We start from the raw sequence: 22,046 nt of genomic DNA on the forward strand, positions 1-22,046 counted from the left end.
ATTAGAGAGATTGGTCTGTAGTTTTCTTTTTTTGTAATATCTTTGTCTGACTTTGGTATGAGGGTGATGTTGGCTTCATAGAATGAGTTAGGTAGCTTTCCCTTCCTCTTTAATTTTTTTGAAGAGTTTGAGCAGGATTAGTACTATTTCTTTCTGGAATGTTTGGTAGAATTCACATGTGAAGCCATCTGGTCCTGGACTTTTCTTTTTGGGGTCCTTCTTTATGACTGGTTCAGTTTCTTTACTTGTGATTGGTTTGTTGAGGTCGACTATTTCTTCTCGTGTCAAAGTTGGTTGTTCCTGCCTTTCTAGAAAGTTGTCCATTTCACCTACTTTGTTGTATTTATTAGCATAAAGTTGTTCGTAGTATCATGTTATTACTTCCTTTATTTCTGTGGGGTCAGTGGTTATGTCTCCTCTTGCATATATGATCTTATTTATTTGCATCCTCTTTCTTCTTTTTGTCAGTCTTGCTAAGGGTCCATCAATCTTATTGATTTTCTCATAAAACCAGCTTCTGGTTTTATCGATTTTCTCAATTGTTGTCATGTTCTCAATTTCATTTATTTCTGCTCTAATCTTCATTATTTCTTTCCTTTTGCTTGCTTTGGGGTTAGTTTACTGTTATTTCTCTAGTTTTTCCATGTGGACAGTTAATTCCTCAATTTTTGCCCTTTCTTCTTTTTTAATATAGGCATTTAGGGCAATAAATTTCCCTCTTAACACTGCCTTTGCTGCATCACATAAGTTTTGATATGTTGTGTTTTCATTTTCATTTACCTCGAGGTATTTACTGATTTCTCTTGTAATTTCTTCCTTGACCCACTGGTTGTTTAAGAGTGTGTTGTTGAACCTCCAGATATTTGTGAATTTTCTGGCCCTCTGCCCATTATTGATTTTCAACTTCATTCCTTTATGATCTGACAGAGTGTTTTGAATGATTTCAATCTTTTTAAATTTATTGAGACTTGCTTTGTGACCCAGCATATGGTCTATCTTTGAGAATGATCCATGAGCACTTGAGAAAAAAGGTGTATCCTGCTGTTGTGGGGTGTAATGTTCTATAAGTGTCTGTTAAGTCTAGTTCATTTATTGTATTATTCAAATTCTCTGTTTCTTTATTGATCCTCTGTCTAGCTGGTCTGTCCATTGATGAGAGTGGGGAATTGAAATCTCCAAATATTATGGTAGATGTGTCTATTTCTCTTTTCAGTGTTTGCCACATGTATTTTGGAGCATTCTGGTTCAGTGCATAAATATTTATGATTGTTATGTCTTCATGCTGAATTGTTCCTTTTATTAGTACATAATATCCTTCTTTGTCTCTTTTAACTGTTTTACATTTGAAGTCTAATTTGTTGGATATTAGTATAGCTACTCCTGCTCTTTTTTTATTGTTATTAACATGAAATATCTTTTCCCAACATTTCACTTTCAACCTATGTTTATCCTTGGATCTAAGATGTGTTTACTGTAGACAGCATATAGATGGGTCCTGTTTTTAATCCATTCTGCCAGTCTATTCCTTTTGATTGAGGAGTTTAATCCATTAACATTTAGTGTTATTACTGTATGGGTAGTACTTTCACCTACAATTTTGCCTTTTGGATTTTAAATGTCATATCTAATTTTTCTTCTTTCTACCTTTACTGATAGTCTTTCTTTCTACACTGTTCTCCACACCTCTCTCTTTTGTGTTTTTGTATCTCTCTCTAGTGTTCCCTTTAGTATTTCTTGTAGAGCTGGTCTCTTGGTCACAAATTCTCTCAGTGATTTTATGTATGAAAATGTTTTAATTTCTCCCTCATTTTTGAATATTGAAGGACAGTTTTGCTGGATATAGAATTTTTGGTTGGCAGTTTTTCTCTTTTAGTAGTTTGAATATATCATCCCACTGTCTTCTCGCCTCCATGGTTTCTGCTGAGAAATCTACACATAGTCTTATTGGGCTTCCCTTATACATGATGGATTGCTTTTCTCTTGCTGCTTTCAAGATTCTCTCTTTCTCTTTGACCTCTGACATTCTGATTAGTAAGTGTCCTGGAGTACATCTATTTGGATCTATTCTCTTTGGTGTACACCACACTTCTTGGATCTGTAATTTTAAGTCTTTCATAAGAGTTGGGAAATTTTCAGTGATAATTTCCTCCATTAGTTTTTCTCCTCCTTTTCCCTTCTCTTCTCCTTCTGGGATACCCATAACACATATATTCCTGTGCTTCATATTGTCATTCAGTTTCCTGAGTCCCTGCTCATATTTTTCCATTTTATTCCCTGTAGTTTCCACTTCTTATTAGATTTCAGATGTTCCATCCTCCAGTTCACTAATCTCCTATCTTCTGCCTTTCGAAATCTACCATTGTAGGTTTCCATTGTTTTTTTAATTTCTTCTACTCTGTCTTTCATTCCCATAAATTCTGTGATTTGTTTTTTCAGACTTTTGATTTCTTCTTTTTGTTCATTCCTTGCCTTCTTCATATCCTCCCTCAATTCATTGATTTGGTTTTTGATGAGGTTTTTCATGTCTGTTCGTATATTCTGAATTAATTGTTTCAGCCCTTGTATCTCATTTGAATTGTTGGTTTGTTCCTTTGACTGGACCATATCTTCAGTTTTCCTGGTGTGATTTGTTATTTTTTGTTGGCGTCTAGACATTTAATTACCTTAACTAGTTTATTCTGGAGATTGCTTTCACTTCTTTTACCTAGGGTTTTCTTGCTGGATGAATTTGTTGTCTATCTGTTCTTTGACATTCAGTTCTGCTTTATCTGGACCTCTAGCTTAGGTTTTGTTTAACAGAGGAGAATTTTCAGTTCTTGTTTTCTTGTTTCTTGCCTTGTTTGTATGGTGCCTCCCCCCTCCACCACCTTTAGGAGGGTCTATTTAGGTATTATAGACCCCTGCCAGGTTTTCCCAGACCAAACTGGCCTCCTATCAGGAGGTAAGAGTCACCTGCATTGGTTTGCCCTGGGGGGAAACAGGTTGAAAGACTTTCCTGTGAAGTCTCTGGACTCTGCTTTTCTTATCCTGCCCAGTATGTGGTGCTTGTCTGCCTGCGGGTCCCACCAGCATAAGATGATGTGGTACATTTGACTTTGGCAGACTCTCCCTGCTGAGGTCGTGGTGAAGACAGAGGATAGGTTGTAGGCTGGGTTTTTTTAATTTTTATTTTATTTTATTTTTAACATGGGCAGGCACTGGGAATCGAACCTGGGTCTTCTGGCATGACAGGCAAGCATTCTTGCCTGTTGAGCCACTGTGGCCCACCCTGTAGGCTGGTTTTAATGACTTCAAATTTCTAAGCCCTGCTGTCTGAATTCCTTGAGGGAGGGATTACACTTGAGTTGGGCTTCACCCCTTCACTGGTGAAGACACAGGCTCCAGACAGGCCCTCAAACGAGCTTGTTTCTGCCTATGCCTGGGGCAGTTGCAGCCTGAGAAGTCCTGCTGCTATATCCAAAGGCAAGCAAGCCTTTGTAGAAACACAGCCACAAAACCTCTGTTTCTTTTCTTTTTTTTTTTTCTTTTTTTGTCAGCCCTGCCCTGTTGGCACCGAAGCAAAAATGAGTGCCCTCTGCTTTCACCAGGTTCACCTGAGCTAGGGGCTTATTTTTAGTAGTCAGAATTTGTTAATTAATGCCACAATTGGTGTTTGTTTTGGCTCAGCCCCTGCTGCTGGTAAATTCCCTTTCCTTTCCCCTCTGGGAAGCAGCCTGTAGGAGAGGGGCGCAGGTGCCGCGGCTTGGGGAACTCACAGTTCTGGGGGGGGGGGGGCTCACAGCCAGTTCAGCTGGTCCAGACTGGGGTACTCTGTGTGTCTGGTCACTGACGTGACCCCAGGAGCTGATCTGTACTATTTCTGGTTATTTAGTAGCTGTTCTGGACGACGAACTAAATCGTGCACATTGCTAAGGTGCCATCTTGGATGGAACTCTCCCCAAGTAAATTTTAACAAGTAGTTATATAACTGCAGATTTTAAAGTTTGATATGATTTTTCACTTTTTCTTCTAGCTGCTCCAAGACACTGCAGACCAACAGAAATATCAACATATTAATTCAGCAATCATATTCATTTGTTAAATCTTATATTTTCTATTACATGCCTCCTTCTTTTTTTCTTTTTTGTGAAAAATATATATAAAAAAAGCAATACATTTCAAAGTACATTGCAACAATTAGTTGTAGAACAATTTCACAGTTTGGTATGGGTTACAATTCCACAATTTCGGTTTTTATTTCTAACTTCTCTAAGGTTCTAGAGGCTAAAAGAAATATCAATACAGACACAATATCAATACAATACAGTGCTCATACTCATTCATTAAACCCACCCTTCCCTGCATAACTCCACCATCACCTTTGATCCTTCTCTCACTCTTTAGGGGTATTTGGGCTATGCCCATTCTAACTTTTTCATTTTGGAGGAGGCCGTCGATAATATGGGATGGGGGGATAGAACTAGTTGATGTTCTGGAGAAGTTGGCCCCTCTGCATTTCAGGACTTACCTGGTTCAGAAACCCATCTGCATGTTGCAGGTTTCTGGAAAGTTGCCCGAGTATGTGGAACGTTTGTAGAATCTTATATAATGCCCTAGGTATTTAGGATTGGCAGGAATGGTTTTGGCTGGGGTTTGGCAAGTTATGGTAGTAGCAATGTCTAACTGAAGCATTCCAGAGTAGTCTCTTGACTCTATTTAAGGTCTTTCAGTCACTGGTAGCTAATTTGTTACACTTCTTTTCCTCCTTTTGGTCAGGATGGCATTGTTGATCCCAAGGTGCGAGGGCCAGACTCATCCCTGGGAGTCATCTCCCATGCCATCAGGGGGACTTTCATCCCTTTGTCAAGTCCCATGTAGTGGGGAGAGCAGTGTTTTCACTTGCAGAGTTGGGCTTAGAGAGAAAGAGGCCACACCTGAGCAATTTAAAAGAGGTCCTCTGGAGGTGACTCTTAGGCATACCCAGAGGTAAGCTAAGCTTCTCCACTACATACATAAGCTTCACAAGGGCAAGCCTCAAGATGAAGGGTGTGGCCTGTTGATTTGGGTGTCCCTAATGTTTGACAGAGCATCTCGGGTTTCCCCAGTGGTGAAGTTTAATAGTTTCCTATCTTTTCTCCACCCCTCAATGGTTTGTTTGTTTTGAGATTTGAAACTCTGTCCAAGTGATGCCTTCACAAGACTCCTATACTATTGGTGTTAATAATACTAGTTATCAATTGCTGAGTGTCTACCATGTGCTGCCCTGGGCTAAATGTGTTACATACTTCATTTTATTTATTTAGTCCTCTCAAGAAGCCTTTTATGTTGGTGTTCTTCTCTACATTTTAAAGATGAGGAAATGAGGCTTTAGCATCAGTTACTTATCCTAGCTTCATTATGTTTTCACTTTGTCTTTTGGTTTTTAAATATACATGTGTTTAAAATAGAGAAATGGTAGGTTTACAGAAAAACTGTGCATAAAATACGGAATTCCATTTACCACCCCTCCTTTATTATATTTTGATTAAAATTTTGCAGTTTTAAAAAGTGTTATTAGATTTCAAAGCTGTTTGGATGAGGCATCCCTGCTGTAAAAATAAATTGAAGAAAATCTTTAGAATTTGGTTCTGTGCAAAGTTTGAGATTTTTTTATGGTGTCCTTAGATTTCTCATTAAAATGCAATAGTGTATTCTGACTGTTTTAAAATTTCGCATTTCCTGTGTTCTCCTCCAGTGTTGCACATACTTTGGAGCTCAAAGTTTGTTTTGAATCCTCTGTCTGCTACTAGCCAGCTCTGTAGATTTGGACTTGTCACTTGAACTTTGACTTTGTTTCCATCTATACATGGGAAAGGTTTGAGGCTAAGGGCAAATGCCTCCAAAACTCTCAGTAAGGTCAGGCAGTAGGTGCCCCAAGGCAGCCACAGTGCTCATCACGTTGGCTAGTTCTGTCTTTACCAGGTGTGCCTGTTTGAAAGGATGTATGTACCCTAGAAGAGTCATGTTTTAATCCTAATCCCATTTTGTATAGGCAGTCCTTTCTTCTATTCAGTAACGTATGTTGGAAACTTTAATCAGATTATCTCCATGGAGATGTGACGCAATCAAGTGTGGGTACTAAATTGATTAGGTGGAGACTGTCTCCATCCATTCCAGGTGGGTCTTTATTTAGTTTACTGGAATTCTATAGAAGTATTTTGGAGAAAGCTTCAGAACTCTGAAGAACCACCAGCCAGCGACTTTTGAAGATGAAGAAGGAAGACTCCTCCTGGGGAGCTTTTTGAAACAAGGGGCTTGGAGAGAAAGCCAGCAGATGCCACCATGTTTGTCATGTGACCTTCCAGCTGAGAGAGAAATGCTGAATGTCATCTACCTTCTTGAACCAAGGCATCTTTCCCTGGATGCCTTAGATTGGACATTTCTATAGACTTGTTTTAATTGGGACATATTCTCAGCCTTAGAATGTAAACTAGCAACTTATTAAATCCCCCTTTTTAAAAACATTCTGTTTCTGGTATATTGCATTCCAGCAGCAAGCAAACTAAAACACCAGCCTTGATTTTTTTTTTTTCTTTCTCTAGACAGTTCCGTCATGGCACTTTCTCTTCTTCTTCCTCTTCTACATCTATTTTGACAGTTCCACCCTGGTACATTTATTCAGTTTCCCTTTATCTACTCTCTACTTGTCCTTTTTGCTTTCTCCTATACTTTCAGTCACTTTGCAGCTTGATTTTTTTTAGCTTTTTTTTAAAATTGTGAAATATAACATATATACAAAAAAGCAATAAATTTCCAAGTATATTTTAAAAGTAGTTATAGAATGGATTTTAAAGTTAAATATGGGTTACAGTTCCATGATTTGTTTTTTTCTTCCAGCTACTCTAAGACACTGAAGACCCACAGAAACATCAATATAATGATTCGGCAGTCATACTAATTTGTTGAATCCTATCCTTTCTGTTATGCTCCTCCTTCTCTTTAAATAACATATATACATAAGAGCAATAAATTTCAAAGTACATTGCAACCGTTAGTTGTAGAACAGATTTCTGAGTTTGATATGGGTTACAGGTCCGCAATTTTAAGAGTTTATTTTCAGCTGCCCTAAAGTACTGGAGGCTAAAAGACGTGTCAGTGTAATGATTCAGCACTCATGCTCATTTGTTAAACCCAGCTTTCTCTGCATAATTCTACCATCACCTTTGATCTTTCTCCCACTCTTTAGGGGTATTTGGCCTATGCCCATTCTAACTTTTTCATGTTGGAAGGGACTGTCAATAATATGGGGTAAGGGGATGGAACTAGCTGATGTTTTGGAGAGGCTGGCCCCTCTGCATTTCAGGACTTACCTGGTCCAGGGACCCATCTGGAGGTTGTAGGTTTTGGAGAGGTTCTAGTGCATGGAACCTTTGTAGAATCTTATATACTGCCCTAGGTATTCTTTAGGATTGCCAGGAATGGTTTTGGTTGGGGGTTAGCAAGCTATGATAGGTAGCAGTGTCTAACAGAAGCTTGCATAAGAATAACCTCCAGTGTAGCCTCTCAACTCTATTTGAACTCTCTTAGCCACTGATAACTTATTTGTTACATTTCTTTCCTCCTTTTTGGTCAGGATGGCTTTGTTGATCCCGTGGTGCCGTGCAGCCTGCTTGATAGCCTGTGCTGTTTTCATCCCTGAAGCCTTTAAAATAGCTGCTCCCCTTGGTCTTCCTAGACTTCTCCCCATTTCATTTTTTAAAAACAGCTTTATTGATACATAATGCACACACCATACAATTTACCCATTCAAAGTGTACAATTCAATAGTTTTTAATGTTTTGACAGTTATAGGCAGACATCACTATCAATATGAGAACATTTCCAGGTGCCTCAAAAAGAAACCCTGTACTGTTTAGTTATCACATCCCTATTTACCCATACTGCTTCCACCTCCCAGCCCTAAGCAATTACTAGTCCGCTTTCTGTCTCTATACATTTCCCTATTCTGGACCTTTATATAAGGGAAATCGTACTATGTCGTCTTTTGTGACTGGTGTCTCCAACTTAGCATAATGTTTTTAAGATTTAACTGTTTTGTAGCACCTATCAGTACTTCATTCTTTTTATGGCCAAATATTATTCCAATATCCATTCGTCAATTTTATGGATGTTTGGTTTTTTTCTACCTTTTCGCAATTATGAGTAGTGCTGTTATGAACGTATGTACAAGTTTTTGAGTAGGCATAAACTTTCATTTCTACCTGAGTACCTATACCTAAGCTTATACCTAGGAGTGAAATTGCTGGATCATGTAATAACTCTGTTTCACCATTTGAGAGTTTTCCAAAGTAGCTTCCCATTCATTTTGTTTAAACATGAAAATCTGCCTATCCTTCAAGTACAGGTACCGTTACTTGGTGTGCTGGTTTGAATCTCTTCAGGACCCCAGAAAAGCCATGTCCTTTAATTCTCATTCATTATTGCTGTGTGGGAGGTTTTTGATTACCCATGAAGAGATGACCCATCCAATTGTGGGTGGTAACTTTTTTTTTTTTTGCATGGGCAGGCACTGGGAATCGAACCCGGGTCTCTGGCATGGCAGGCGAGAATTCTGCCTGCTGAGCCACCGTGACCCACCCAGTGGTAACTTTTCATTAGATGGGTTCCATGGAGATGTGTCTATCCATTCAAGGTGTGGTTGCTTACTGGAGCTCTTTAAAAGGAAAACATTTTGGGAAAGAGCCACTGAGCCCATGCAGCCAGAGACCTTTGGAGATGAAGAAGGAAAATGCTCCCATGGGCTTCATGAAACAAGAAGCCTGCAGAGAAAGCTAACAGATGCTGCCATGTTTGCCATGTGCCTTTCCAGTTGAGAGAAAAACCCTGAACATTGTTGGCCTTCTTGAACCAAGGTATCTTTCCCTGAATGCCTTAATTTGGACATTTCCACAGCCTTAGAATTGTAAAGTTGCAACGCAATAAATTCCTCTTTTAAAAAGCTGTTCCATTTCTGTTATATCACATTCTAGCAGCTAGCAGACTAGAACATGTGGGAAAAGAGCAAGCATTATGTTTTTGTATTAATATTTTTTTCTAATTCTTAGTTATCTAATTATATTCAGGCATAATTTGCTTAGCTTTCTTTGTATATGTAAGATTTTAAGTAGTTCATTTTTCTTCCAGTTGTCTCCAAAGTGGAGAATGTATATCCTTGGCATACAAGATAATTTGTTGGGAAGCAAGAAAAAAAAAGCTATTTTATATAGGTTTTATGATTATAGAATGAATTAGAATAGCTGTACATGCACATGGTTTATAAATAAGTATTCATATATTGGAGATGTTTGTGCAAAGATTTATTTTTACAGATAGGAAGGAGTGATCATAGGGACAGCTGTTCCAGAGACACAGGAGCAAATATGGCTATGTGTTTCTTAATTCTATATTTTGTGACAAACGTGAGGGAAATTTTAAAAAATTACTTTACTAGTGAAATGGAAAATTTCCTCCTAATTTCAACCCATGTGGAACATGTGAAGAGTGGAAAAAGCTGCTGATCAGGTGTCAGACTTTTGTTTTGTCCTAGTTCTGCTAATTACTAATGGTGAAACTTTGGGCAAGTCCCTTAACAGTCTACAAGTCAAACTAGCATAGTAACACTTGAAATACTGTGATTATCATTATATAGAATGAGAGTGGTAAGGATGACATATGCAGTGACTGTGGGAGGTTAGTTGTATGTGGGTCTCGGACAACTCCCCCAGGTTTTTCGGTGAAACATCTAGTGTCCACACTTGTTTCTCTTAATTACTGTCTGCCCTCCCTCTGTTCTTCTGACAGCAAACTTTCAAAATTAAGTGTCATTGCCAAAAGCTAAATTTGTGGGAGAGGAGTCCATGTGAGGCCACCCCGTCATTATTGCAATAGGGCAGGTTTCCTTCCTGACACTTCTACTCTTGGGACATAGTGTTTTAGCATGGGCTATGGTGAAGGTGTGACCTAAGAACAGTGTGACTTATGTTGATTCCTGGCCACCGATGGGGAAACTGGGGTGTCACATTGTCGGTCATCAGTTGTTGTCTGATAGGTGATAATCTTAGAGTCTGTTGATATCCATGGGGATGTGAATCTTTGCTTTAAATCAAAGCATAAAGGGAAGTAGATTGAGAGAGAGCTGGTAAAATGACCTTGGAAATTGTGTTAGCAGTGCCATGGTTAAAGATATAATTCATTTTCTGTTCACTTGCTTATTATTGGACATGCTTAGTAATAGCCTATAAATTTGATGGAAATGATTTTCCCTCTTCATCTTCACTCTTATTGTTTGTGACTTCTGTTCTCTAGCAGTCTTTATTCCAAGGAAGTGGTTGACTGACATTTTGTGTTGCCATCTTCTTCTTAAGGATGACATCTATCTGTGACCTCTTTTTCTCTTCCTCTCCCCTTTCTCTCTCTCCCCCACCTCTACCTTTTACCTCTCCTGCCCTTTCCGTCTTCTACTTCTGACTTCTGCATCTGAATTTCCTCTTTAGAAGACCTCCCGTCATGTGGATTATGACCCGCCCTCATTTATTTGGCCATATCTTCACTAATAATAACATCTTATAGTGGTCCTATTTACCAGTGGGTCACCCCACAGGGGTGTGAGTTAAGACCTGGACATGTGTTTCGTGGATAGGATCCATCTCCAACATCTGTGAAGGCCTCCCTGAGAAGGTAGCATTTATGATCGGTCTTAAGTCAGACATCCCCCAGCTACATAGTGAGGAGCCAGTGCTGGGGCAGGAAAATCTTATTTTACTGTCAGCTCATGAAATAACTTTAAGACTGTTAGCACAGTGCACTGTTCATTCACTATCAAAGTGCCCTAAGGCACTTTGACCTAAGGTCTGTGAGGTCACCATAGAAGTCATGATGGTCCCACTTGGGCATCTGCCTCTTTGCAGAGGTTTGTCTGTGCCATGACCCCACTGTGGCCCTGCTGATGCAGATCACGTCATTCTCAGTGTGCCCTTTGACCCTGCCCTTTGACCAGAATGACTTGGCCAGACATCAGCATCTCCTCTGGTTGGGCCACTGCTGTTGTGTAGATGTGAACTAATCATCTGACCTGTGTGTACCCTTTGAGGCCATAGGGAAATCTCAGTAAGAATTATGGTAAGCTTTGGAACTTGGTTTCTCTGCCTTAAATTTTTTTTTTTTAAATGCATTTCATCTTTGTACCCAAGAGTCTGTGAATCCAAGAACCCCACTTGCAATGGTGGGGAGTATTTTGAGAAGATGCCAAAAAATGTTTTACCCATATTATCCTCTGCCTCTCGGTACCTGAAATGTGTGAATGTAATTGTTTATTCACTGTCTTCCCTCCACCAGAATGTAAGCCACTGAAGCAGGAAACTGATTTTAGCCATCACTGTTACCCCAGTGCTACCCCAGTTGTGTACCAAAATAAAAACAATACTTGGTAAGTAATAGATAGTAATAGATGGGGGCTCAGCAGGCAGACTTCTTGCCTGCCGTACCAGAGACCCAGGTTCGATTCCTGGTGCCTGCCCATGAAAAAAAAAATATATATATATGTGTGTGTGTGTGTGTGTGTGTGTGTGTGTGTGTGTGTAGTGGTAGTTAGATTCAGTTGTCAACTTAGCTAGTTGAAGGTGCTTAGTTGTATTGGTGCAGACATGAGCCAATGGTATGTGAACCTCATCTGTTATTGACTGCAACTGCGATCGGCTAGAAGGTGTGCTTGCTGTAATGAATGATGTTTGATTTAATTGCCTGGTGCTTAAATGAGAGACTCAGTGTAGCATAGCCTATAGCCTAAGCGGCTCAGCATACCTCATCTCAGCACTTGCAGCTCAGCCCTTGGAGATACAGAAAGAAATCACCCCAGGGAAAGTTGTTGGAACCCAGAGGCATGGAGAGAAGGCCAGTAGAGATTGCCCTGTGCCTTCCCATGTAAGAAAGAACCTCAGTTGAAAGTTAGCTGCCTTTTCCTCTGAAGAACTATACAACAGCTAAATAAATCCCTTTTTTTGAAAGCCAATCCATCTCTGGTGTGTTGCATTCTGGCAGCTAGTAAACTAGAACATATATATATATATGTATATGTATGTAGATATACATAGATGTATATCTAGATGTATGTATATATATATATGTAGATAGATTTGTTTATATTTTCACTTATTTTGAAATAACTTCAAATTTACAGAACAGTTGCAAAAATAATGCAGCCAAGAGAGAACTCTTTACCCACGTGCCCAGATTTACCAACTTTGAACATTTTGCCACATTTGTTGTGTCATTCTTTGTGTCTTTCTAAACATTTGAGAGTAGTTGCTTACACCATCCCCCTGAACACTTACTACTTTCATGTATATTTCTTATGAACAAGGATATTCACTTACATAATCACTTTAAATATAGTTATCAAATTTAAGAAGTTTGAAACCAATGTGAAGCTTAGTCTATATTCCAGTTTCTTCGTTTGTTCCAATAATGTCCTTCGGGGCATTTGCTCCTCCGTTATTTGATCCAGTCCAGAATTAGGTATTGTTTTTAACTGTCATTGTCCCTTTAACATCCACAGTGTTGCAGTTCTCTCACCACTATCCATTACCCCAAACTTTTCCATCACTCCAAACAGAAATGCTTCAGGGATTGATTATGTGCTAACTCCCTATTTTCCTGCCCCCCCCACCCCTGGTAACTTGTGCTATACTTTTCTATTTCTGTGAAAATGCATATCCTAGTTATTTCATAAAGATGGAATCATACAATATGTTTCCTTTGGTGTTGGCTTATGTCACTTAACATAATGTCTTCAAGGTTTGCCCAGGTTGTCACATGTATCAGAACTTCATTCCTCCTTACAGCTGAATAATATTCCATCATATGTATATGCCATATTTTGTTTACGCATTCACCTGTTGATGGACACTCGGGTTGCTGTCACCTTTTGGCTGTATTGAATAATGCTGTTCTGAACATTGGCACATAAATATATATTTCAGTCCTTGCTTGATTCTTTTGTGTATATACGTAGAAGTGGGAATTGCTGGATCATATGGTAATTCTATGTTTAACCTCCAAACAGTCTTACACAACTGCTGCACCATTTTACGTCCCCACCAACAACGTATTAGGGCTTGTATTTCTCTACAGCCTCACCAGCACTTGTTATTTTCCATTTTCTTAAAATAGCCTTTCTGGTGGGTGCAGGGTGGCAAATCATTGTGGCTTTTGATTTGCATTTCCCCAGTGCAGATGATACTGTGATCTTTCATGTGCTTATTGACCATTTTTATATTTTTGGGGAGAAAGATCTATTCAAATCTTTTGCCCCATTCCTTTATTGGGTTGTTTGTCTTTTTGTTGTTGAGTTTTAGGAGTTCTTTATATATTAAGGATCTTAAACCCTTATCAAAATTATGGTTTCTAGATATTTTCTTCCATTCTGCAGATTGTCTTTTCACTATGTGATAATGTCTTGATAATTTTCATATGGATTAATGATCATATTTCAGATCATTATCATTATCTTGATAATGTCCTCTGATGCTGAAAAGTTTGTCATTTTGATGAAGTCCCATTTAATTTTTATTTTGTTGCTCATGCTTTTAGTGTAAAGTCTAAGAATCCATTATCTGATAGTATGTCCTGGAGATATTTCACTGTTTCCTTCTGAGTTTTAGCTCTCATACTTAGGCCAATAAATAATTTTTAACTTGAATAATGAATAAACCATAAACAATGTAGCCACAAGCAACAGTCCCAGGAACTCTTATTGTATCTTGTGAATTATGTATTGCCCTAAAGATAGAGAAATTAAGAGGTTGAGCTCCTGTCAGGGAGTCTGGTCTTTGTTTCAGGTCTTTGTTCTCTCCCTGTGCCAAGCTGCCTCTCACAGAAACTCATGTTCCCTGATTAGAGTCAGGCCTTGGTTTTTATCCTCTCTCTGCCACTACTCAGCTGTGACCTTAGGCGTGACTTTGAATCTCTGTGGGCCTTTTCCAGCTCTCAAATGTTCTAAGTCTATAATCTGGCAAAGCCAGCACCTCCTAATTATTTGTGTGAATCAACAATACCTTTCTAGAAGGAAGTGGAGCAAGCACTTGCTTCTGAAAATAGCTTCTTATGAGGAAATCTCTTTTTTGCTCAATGCACTTGGGTTAATTCTGTATATGGGAGGCTCATAAATCACACTATTCTCTTTGAGATACTGACTTTAATCTTTATTAAAAACACAGGGATCACTAGTAAGTATTTGTCTGAAGTCATATATTATTCATATTGTTTCACATATTTGATCATCTTCTACACACAAAAGAGATAATCTGACATGTAGAGAATTGAGAGAAAAACATGGCTTATGTAGCTTTATTCTCTTGGAAATAATGAGGTTATCATGAGCTATGGCCTCAGAACTAGCTAGAGAAAAGTCAACATAAAACAACATGAGCAAAGATGTATTTTTTTTTAAAATAAAATAACAAAAATAAATATCCATCACTTTGGGATCTGGCTAAATAGATTATGGGATAATTAATACTATAGAATTACAGTATAATTTATACTATATTTATACTATAGAATTATGGTATAATTTTTATAGCAGTTAAGATGAAGAGATAACATGCTTCAGACATACTTTTTGAGAGAAAAAGAAGGTAAGTTATAGGATACATCCGGGGTGAGCCCATGTATTAGTTTAAGAAAAGAAAACCAAAAATATATTTTGATCTGAAATATGAATATTAATTCATATAAAAAGTCTGAAGAAATAAAATGGTTAGGAGGGGTATTTCTGGGAATGAAGTAGGATTGGTGAGGCTTAGCATAATAAGAACTTTTCTTTTTTTATTCCAGACTTTTGTGTTTTGGCCATTTGAAAAGAACATATTCTGTGAGGCATGCAACTAGATGAATGAACCTTAAGGGCAGTATATGAATAAAATGTCAGAAACAAAAAAGAAGTATCATGCCTCACTCATATGGATTAGATAAAATACATAAGTGCAGAGAATGGAAGTCAAGAGCATGAGTTATCATGTTGGGGCCTATTGTAAAGGGTCCTATATTGTAAGCTCTTGGAGAAGTCACATCTATTCCAGAAGTGTAACTGATATTCCCTAATTCTGAGATACTGAGCTATTTGTATATAACCTGGTCATTCCTTGAAACTGCAGGTATTTATGTGACAACTGAGACTCAGAGTTAGAGCTCTGAAGCTATGGAAGTCAGCACTGCCCCATTCAGCAACTGTTTAAAAAGCTGAAAAAGTGATCAGACTTCATCTAGAGATGGGAATGAAACTGATCTGGATAGAACTAAGGTAAATCAGAATACAAGGTAAAGGATGACATGGCTCATATTTTCAAACTACAACCTCTGTGCGAGATCAAAGGGAGAGGTGTTTATCTGATGTAAAATTTTTATTTTGGGTAGCACACTTTCTAATTTAACTTGTATAGTTGGTTTACTTGAACACCATAATTACCTGGAATCTTGAATAGGGTGTGAGATCTTGTTGGTTTGTGCAGGTTAGTGTGATGCCCTGATATATCCCAGAGTAATTTGGGCAGAGAATAAAAGAAAGTATTGCAAAGTCTCCTTCTGGGACTGAGGAGAAAGGAGGAATATTCAACTTCCGCATCTGGGGAATTCCTGATATTCTCACAAGCAGTGGGGACAACCAATTCAAAAAGCTGAGCACTTGATCTTGGGCTCATCTCTATGAAACTTATTCCTGCAAAGAGAAATTAAGCCTAGGGATAATTATGCCTAAGAGTCACCCCTGGAGAGCCTCTTTAGTTGCTCGCATGTGGCCTCTCTCTCTAAGCCAACTTGGCAGGTGAGGTCACTGCTCTCCCCACTGTATGGGACATGACCCCAGGAGTGTAAATCTCCCTGGCAATGTGGAATCTGATTACTGGAGATGAGCCAAGACCTGGCATCATGGGAATGAGGAAGCCTCCTTAACTAAAAGGGGGAAGACTGTCCCCCTTTTAAAATAAAGTCTCTGTGGTTGAGAGATTTCAATCAAAGTCGGGAGGTTATCCTGGAGGTTATTCTTACACATTATATAGATATCCCTTTCTAGTTTATGGTGTATTGGAGTTATTACAGGGAAGTATCTGAAACTGTTGAACCGTGTCCAGTAGCCTTGATTCTTGAAGACAACTGTGTAACTGTATAGCATTTATGGTGTGACTATGTGATTGTGAAAACCTTCTGTCTGATGCTTCTTTCATCCAGGGTATGGATAGATGAGTAAAAAAAATAAATAAAATAAGGATAAAAACGAATAAATAATAGGGGTAGAGAAAGGGTAAAAATTGGGTAGATTGAAATACTGGGTCAATGAAAGAGTCAGTAAAATACTGTCAGCCAATGTATGAGTTCTTTTATTTCTTTTTCTGGCGCGATGTAAGTGTTCTAAAAATGATCATGGTGAAGAATACACAACTGTGTGATGATATTGTGGGTCGCTATTGTATAATATGATTGGACAATACGTGTATGGATATTTGTCAATAAAAATATTTTTAAAAAGAAGAACATATTCATGTTTTCCTTTTCTGATTATTGGAGAGCAAAAGATGTGTGACAGTGAAATTAGGGCACAAGGTAGGATTTAAAGGCAACAAAAGGAAGATTAAGCACTTTGAGGTAGCAAGATCTGGCTGTTAGCAAAGGTAGCTGTCCCCTGTGATATTTTGCAAATGGTGGTTTGGGACTTGTGTAGTGTTTTCAGGATGTATGTGTATATAAAAAAATAAGAATTTTTCACCTTGCCCTTTCTTCACTTTTAGAACTTTTATATTTAAACGTGATTCACGATGAAGTGAACATTGAGAACTAGCACTGAAAGTCAAGTAGAAATTAAGTAGAATTACTTAAGTCATTGGGTGATAATAGATTTATGGATAAAAACTATTTTTTATACTTCATGGAGAAAAGTTTGGAAAGAGTTTCTTGAGAATAGAAAGTACAAACAAACTTTTGAGAAGCCAAATTAACAGCTTAAGGGTTTTTTTCAGGGTTGTTTCCTTCTTAAGACATCAGAAAAACCCTACTGTCCTTCCCAAGTCCGTCTGCATATATAGGATTTAGGCTTGGGCAAACCAGCAGCTTAGAATTTTTTTCTGTGTGTTAATCCAGTGATTTGAGTAAACCAGATTGATGAAAGCAGAATGTAGTCCAGGAAGACATATTCCAACTTATATTTCAAAAACTAACCCGCTAGTTAGTAACTTTTTAGTGGCTAGAGGTTAAATAACAAACACCAAGTTTATCTAGAGTCTTGGAGTGGTCTTTTCATAGTTTGAACACATCAACAGATAATCAGATGTCATCTTGCTCTTAGAACTTTTGTATTTGAGCTACATTTAAATTGAAGTGAATACTGAACTACCATTGAAAGCCAAGTAAAAATTGCATGGCACTACTTAATTCATTGTGTAATAGTTATATTATTGTTTTAAAATAATTTTCTCACTGTTTAGTGGCAAAAACCAACATTTTAGAGGAAAGCATCACCCCAGAAATCATGATCTAGAATAGAGGGTCTCCAAATCAAGAAAATCCAAGAATTTTTAGTACTATTTTCATATGCGCTGTGCCAGTTTGAATCTGTTGTGTACTCCAGGAAAGCCACATTCTTTAATCCTCATTCAGTATTGCTGGGTGGGGCTCTTTTATTGTTTCTATAGAGATGTGACCCACCCAATTGTGGCTGATAACTTTTGATTAGATGGTTTCCATGGAGATGTGTCACCACCCATCAAGATGCAGTTGCTTGCTGGAGCCCTTTAAGAGGGAACCATTTTGAAAAAGCTTCAGAACCAACACAGCCCACACAGCCAGAGGCCTTTGGAGATGGATAAAGAAAACACTCCTGGGGAAGCCACTGAAGAAGCATGGGGAGAAAGCTAGCAGACATCGCCATGTGCCTTTCCAGCTGAGAGAAATACCCTGAACTTCACTGACCTTCTTGAGCTAAGGTATCTTCTCTTGGATGCCTTAGTTTGGACATTTTTATAGGCTTCCCTTAGTTTGGACATTTTCATGGCCTTGCAACTGTAAACTTGTAACTAAATAAATTCCCCCTTTTAAAAACTGTTCTGTTTCTGGTATATCACATTCCAGCAGCTTGCAAACTAGAACATAAGAACCTTCTTTTGGTCTTCATATCTCATCACTGTAAACACTGGGTGAGAAAAAAAATTCATTTCTTTAGGAAACACGGATTCACTTCTGCTCATGTAACAATAATTCTGCTCCAGTAATATAACAGTTGTATCTGTCAGAGAAGCCTCTACTCTGGCTCTTGACTTTATATTTCTGCCTTGTACACTCATTCATTCATTCAACATTCATTGAGCTGCCATATGCAACACTGTTCTAGGTATGGGGGAGGGTAACCTACAAGAAAACAGTTAAGGCTCCTGTTCTCATGGAACTTGTAATGGGGGAAAACTGACAATAAAGAGCTACAAAAAAATGTCAGGAAGTAATAACTGCTATGATGAAAGTTAAACAGGGTGATGTGATAGGGAGTCCCTGAGGAACTAGGAAATGTTTCATTGAGGAAGTAATTCATAAACTAAGGCATGTCAGGAAGGAGCTAGTTGTGTGCTAATTTGGGGGAAGAACAGTGCAGGCAAAAGGAGTTAGAAGAGTGCTCCTATGGTAAGGAAAACCTTATAGGGTTCAAGAGGTGCTGTGTGGTTAGGGCTTTTGAAAGTTGAAGGAAGATGAGTGAGAGAGTTCTGCTGGGGCAGGGTCATGTCAGATCTTAAGGACAAGGTAAGGATTTTGGATTTTATTCTAGGTATGATGGGAAGCCATTGGAGGTTTTTAATTAAGGGAAAGATATGATCTGATTTAGGTTTTTAAAAGACTTTCCCCCTTGATACCTCTTGATTACAATTAGGAAAGTGCAGAAGCAGGGAGAGCCATGGGGAGGCTATGGCAGGAAGTTCAGATGGAGAAGAGAAACTTAGACAAGTGCTGTAGCCTAAACATAAACTCGCTGATGGATCGAAGGCAGAGAGTTCGGGAAAGATCCGATTGGAGATGACTCCCAGGTGTTTGGCTTGAGAAACAAGGGGGTGTGTTTCCTGAGTCAGGAAAACAGGGATGGGGGCAAGTTGGCATCTATTGGGACACTTCAGGTTTGCCATGCCGATAGACAAATATCAAATAAGCAGTGTCTCGGTTTCCCAGGGCTGCTGTAACAAGTATCAAACTGCATGGCTTAAAAGAACAGAAATCTATTGTCTCACCGTTCAGGAGGCAGGAAGTCCAAAATCAAGATGTTAGCAGGGCCATGCTTCCTCCGAAATCTATAGGGAAGATTCTGCTCCATGCCCTTCTCCTGGCATCTAGTGATGGTGTTCTGGCCATCCGTGGTGTTTCCTCCGCCTCCCTTTGTGTCCAGATTTCCTCTTCTTACAAAGACACCATTCACATTAGATTAAGGGCCTGTCCTACTCCATTTTAACTCAACCAATGCTGTCTGTAACCACCATCCTTTCAAATAAGCTTGTTTTCTGAGGTCTTGGGGAGTAAGACCTTAATGTAGCTTTTGGGGGAAAGTAATTCCATCCCTAACAGGCAGTAAGGTGGAAAGTTAGGTGGAACGGTCAGGAATAGGGAGTCACCTACATATAGAGCAATGGAACTGATTCCATGGTGCTCAATGCTGGCATGTGTGTAAACCGCTGTGGTTCAGGCTAAACTTGCCTACACAGTCTACTCCTGTCTCTTGCTAGACTTGCTTTTGCTGTTGGAGATGGATTTTAGCTTGACAATGTGGTAGAACAATCTGTAATTCTCTCTTTTTTTTTTTTTTACATGGGCAGGCACCGGGAATCGAACCCGGGTCCTCGGGTGTGACAGGCAAGCACTCTTACCTGCTGAGCCACCATGGCCTGCACTGTAATTCTCTTTACAAGAGTGCTTTTTTACTGGTGTATCACCTCATGGATTTAAAGCTGAAAACTGAGTCGGCCATTTCAAAGATGGTTTCTAGATTCATAGTGTGTTCTTTTAAATATTCTAAGCTATTGTTTTTGAAACAAAGCAAAATTTTCAGCGCATTTGGTCATCACTTTCTGTGTTATCTGTCCCTTGCCTGCTTTGATGAAACACAATCAGAAATTAAACAAAAATTTAAAATATATATATGTGAAAGTGTATCTTTTAAAAAAAAATTTTATTGATAAAACTTAACATACAAGCATACAGACATTCTTAACATATCAACATTTCATACATGGTATACAGTCAGTGGCTCACAATATCATCACATAGTTGTGTATTCATCATTATGATCATTTTTTTAAACATTAGCATCACTCCAGAAAAAGAAATAAAAAAGACAGAAACTCATACATACCATACCCCTTACCCCTCCCTCTTATCAAGCACTAGTATGAAAGTGTATCTTTAACTCCCGGATGGCATTCCTATTTGGGATTTGACATTTAAATGTACTGGCATAATTTTTGATGCAGGAATGCTTTGCATTTCTATGTGATTTATCAGGCCTATCCTTTGTGGCATGAAATACCTTTCCTATCCCAGTGTCGAGCCGCTTTATGTTTGCTGCTAGCTTTATGGCCTTTTTTTTTGACTAGTACTGTGTTGTATGAAGGTCAAATTTAATTTGGAATTCAAAATAGAATTGAACCCTAATTGATCAGATGACTTTTGCTCATTGCACATAGGCTTTCCTGACCTCCAAGTAGGACAGCCGAAAGCTCCTGGGATTGGTTTTGATCAGGTTCACACCAGCCCTGAGCCTGGAAAGATGGGGTCGCAATCTACAGGCCAGCAGGACTCTCCTGTGGAAGAGGTCAGCGATAACTCTGGAGATCTGAATGGTTTGCACAGCCTCCCAGACACTGACCGTGCTCCTTGCCAATCAGGCATCCGGTTCACAAGTCACAGGGCTGCCTGGATTAACGCCCCGTGTGTGCAGCTCCAGCTGCAGAGCTTGCCAACCGAGGGGCCAACAGCAGGCACCCTTGGGAGCCAGTTCCCCGACGGCATCGCCTCTTCTGTGGGTCCTTCCCGGACACCCCTCAGAAACTCCCTGATGGAGGCACCATTTTTGGAGGATACCCCGGACTCTGTGAGCACTTCCTCTGCCTGTGGCTCCCATAGAAAGGGTCAAGACTTCTCTTTGGCTTCCACAGAAGACTGGGCGGCGCTTCCCCGAAGCTCTCCTCTGGTGAAGAGCTCAAAGATTTGGGCCACCTCCCCGTGTCCTGAGGTTGACAGTGCTTTCTTCAAGCCTACCCACCCGCCAGTGTCCACCAATAAAGGTAAGTTTAGTCGGCGACTTCCCTCATCAAGTCCGTGCACGTGCTTGCTTTGCCTTGATCTCAAGCCTGCCTTACTGTCTTCCGTGAGAAAATAAAACAGTCCCTGGGTTTTGCCTTGACTGGAAGCCCGCGCATTAGCTTCTGTACCACCAACTTGGACCAGCCACCTGGGTTGGTCAGAGGTGAAACCAAGATTTTCGTCTCTCCTTAGCCTGTGGGGATTGTCATCTTTTTAGCTCAATAGAGAGATTTGATCTTCGATGCTGTGTGTCATCTCTGAGCTGGTGTCTGCTTTCAGGGAATTTACAATTTATTGAATTGTCTGCAAGAGAGAGCACCAGAAGTAGTCTCAGTTCAGGGTGATGGGAGGTGTTTGCAGACAGTCATTTATAGGGGAGCTGTCTCATACTTTTACTGTTGATGAACTTGTCTCATCTGTTATATTTATCTGTATGGAATGACTGGAACTCGTAAGAACCAAAACAATGACCACAATTCCCCTAAAGAGTATACAAACCATTTTTCATTAATGTAAGGGATCCCTGCAAATTACCATTGCTATGAAGCCATGCACATGTTTCTAAAATCCTCAAATTCCTTAGAGGAGATAATCCATGTGAATGAAGTGCCACTCAGGAGTTAGTCAGTCAGCTCTGTTCTCATTTGTGGCATCCTTTATTTTTAAATATTCATTATCATGTATTTACACTTTATTCATTTACCTTTCTATTAGAACCCTTCACTGTGAGA

At 39.2% G+C, this 22,046-nt stretch overlaps 1 protein-coding gene across 5 annotated transcripts in view; it reads left to right on the plus strand.

Annotated features, from left to right (window-relative positions):
* The window catches only part of RUBCNL (rubicon like autophagy enhancer), a 73,127-nt gene that overhangs the window by 17,031 nt on the left and 34,050 nt on the right, over window positions 1-22,046 (plus strand). For 3 of the 5 annotated variants that reach the window (XM_077158259.1, XM_077158261.1, XM_077158257.1), the window contains exon 2: window positions 20,697-21,296. In XM_077158259.1, the coding sequence (XP_077014374.1) occupies window positions 20,780-21,296 (517 nt within the window). In that variant the 5' untranslated portion in view covers window positions 20,697-20,779. Of the gene's footprint in view, window positions 1-13,554; window positions 15,296-16,561; window positions 17,967-20,696; window positions 21,297-22,046 lie in introns of those variants that run through there. The other 2 variants (XM_077158260.1, XM_077158258.1) reach the window with 2 other exon arrangements.

This window comes from Tamandua tetradactyla, chromosome 4 (genome assembly GCF_023851605.1).
Source record: "Tamandua tetradactyla isolate mTamTet1 chromosome 4, mTamTet1.pri, whole genome shotgun sequence".
NCBI classification, from domain to species: Eukaryota; Metazoa; Chordata; class Mammalia; order Pilosa; family Myrmecophagidae; genus Tamandua; species Tamandua tetradactyla.